The sequence below is a fragment of the Condylura cristata genome, unplaced genomic scaffold (assembly GCF_000260355.1).
Source record: "Condylura cristata isolate star-nosed mole 26May11 unplaced genomic scaffold, ConCri1.0 scaffold00060, whole genome shotgun sequence".
NCBI classification, from domain to species: Eukaryota; Metazoa; Chordata; class Mammalia; order Eulipotyphla; family Talpidae; genus Condylura; species Condylura cristata.
The window spans coordinates 236,940-238,213 of NW_004567161.1; the positions used below are offsets into that span (position 1 = coordinate 236,940).

Below are 1,274 nucleotides of genomic sequence, written 5' to 3' on the forward strand. Positions count from 1 at the left end.
CGCCCCGGCCCCGGCGAGGCCTCTCTCCGCACACCGCGCGGGACGTCCCTGGAGGTCCTGGGCGCCCGCGGGAAAGACGGGAAGTGGGGTGCTCCCGGAGCGGAGCCGCCCGGAAACGGCCAAACGCGGAAAATGCAGACGGCCGAGCAGCGGGCGACACGGGAGGCGGAGCAGGGCGGGGCCCGGGCCTGCTGACCCCGGCCAGGCCACGCTCCCGCAACGGTCTCCCGAGGGAAGGCCCTGTGGCCCCCCAGGGACGCGGACCTGGACACACCCCCTTCTTGGGGACCGGGAGACCGGTCCCAGGCCTGGAGGCCGCGGCCCAGGAAGTGGACTCCAGGGGCAGCCAGACACCTCCCGGACCAAAGGGCCTGCGGGCGGCAGCCCCCAGCCCCTGGACTCCTCCGCTGACCGTGTCCGAGTCTGGAGCCGGACCCGAGGCAAGCGTATGGAAAGCAAAGACTGAATGCGACCTGGCGCTACGGAGAACCAAGCACCTCCAGGGCGCCCAGCGGTCAGCAGGGCAGCTCCTGGGCGCCTGGGCGTGGCTCTCAGAGCAGACCAGGCCCCCGGGGAGGGCCGGGCTGTCAGCTGGTCTGAGGGGGAGAGGACCAGGAACAACAGGAGACCCACTGCACTTTCCGGAACATCCCCACGGCCAAAGGCCTCCCCTCCAGGCACTGCCCCCGAGCCCTCGACCCTGCCCGCTGACCGCACACCACGGACCCCGGCCCTCACCCTCCATCACGTCCTGCACCTTCCTGCACGCCTGCAGCATACTGTCCACGTGGCTCTGCTCCGTCCTCAGAAAGGACAGCTCGCAGCCCCTTCTGTCCAGCACGGCCTGCATCTCGCACTGGCCCTTCTGGGGCTGGAGGCTCCTTTGCTCTGGAAGAGAGTGTCCCGGGAGAACAGAAGCCCTCGCCTCCCCGGCAGCCACGTCCACGCGATGGGCGGTGGGGTGGCCTCGAGGCCCTCCGTCATCACGAGTTCACGATCAGGGTACGGGATGGTCCCCAGCCACGCCACCCCACGAGGGCCCCGACCAGGGCCCAGCTGCGCCCGCCGGCCACCTACTTATCTCCCAGAGGGCGAGAAACTGGCCCCGGTGCTGCAAGACCAGCTCCAGCTGCCCCAGGAGCACTGCCCCGCTCTGGAGGTCGCCGGCCACTTTGGTGAACACGGAGTCGGCCACGTCCAGCAGCCTCCTGCCCTCCTTGGTGAGGCCGGCCAGGACCTTCTTATCGCTCCCTGCGCGGGTGGGGGTGGCGTGA

At 70.5% G+C, this 1,274-nt stretch overlaps 1 protein-coding gene across 1 annotated transcript in view; it reads right to left on the bottom strand.

The window, feature by feature from the left end:
* Positions 1-1,274, bottom strand: part of RNF213 (ring finger protein 213) — a 48,526-nt gene that overhangs the window by 39,159 nt on the left and 8,093 nt on the right. Inside the window, exons 7-8 of the mRNA XM_012734565.1 lie at positions 1,078-1,251; positions 275-888 (exon numbers count right to left, since the gene is read on the bottom strand). Coding sequence (XP_012590019.1) covers positions 275-888; positions 1,078-1,251 — 788 coding nt within the window. The remainder of the gene's footprint in view (positions 1-274; positions 889-1,077; positions 1,252-1,274) is intronic.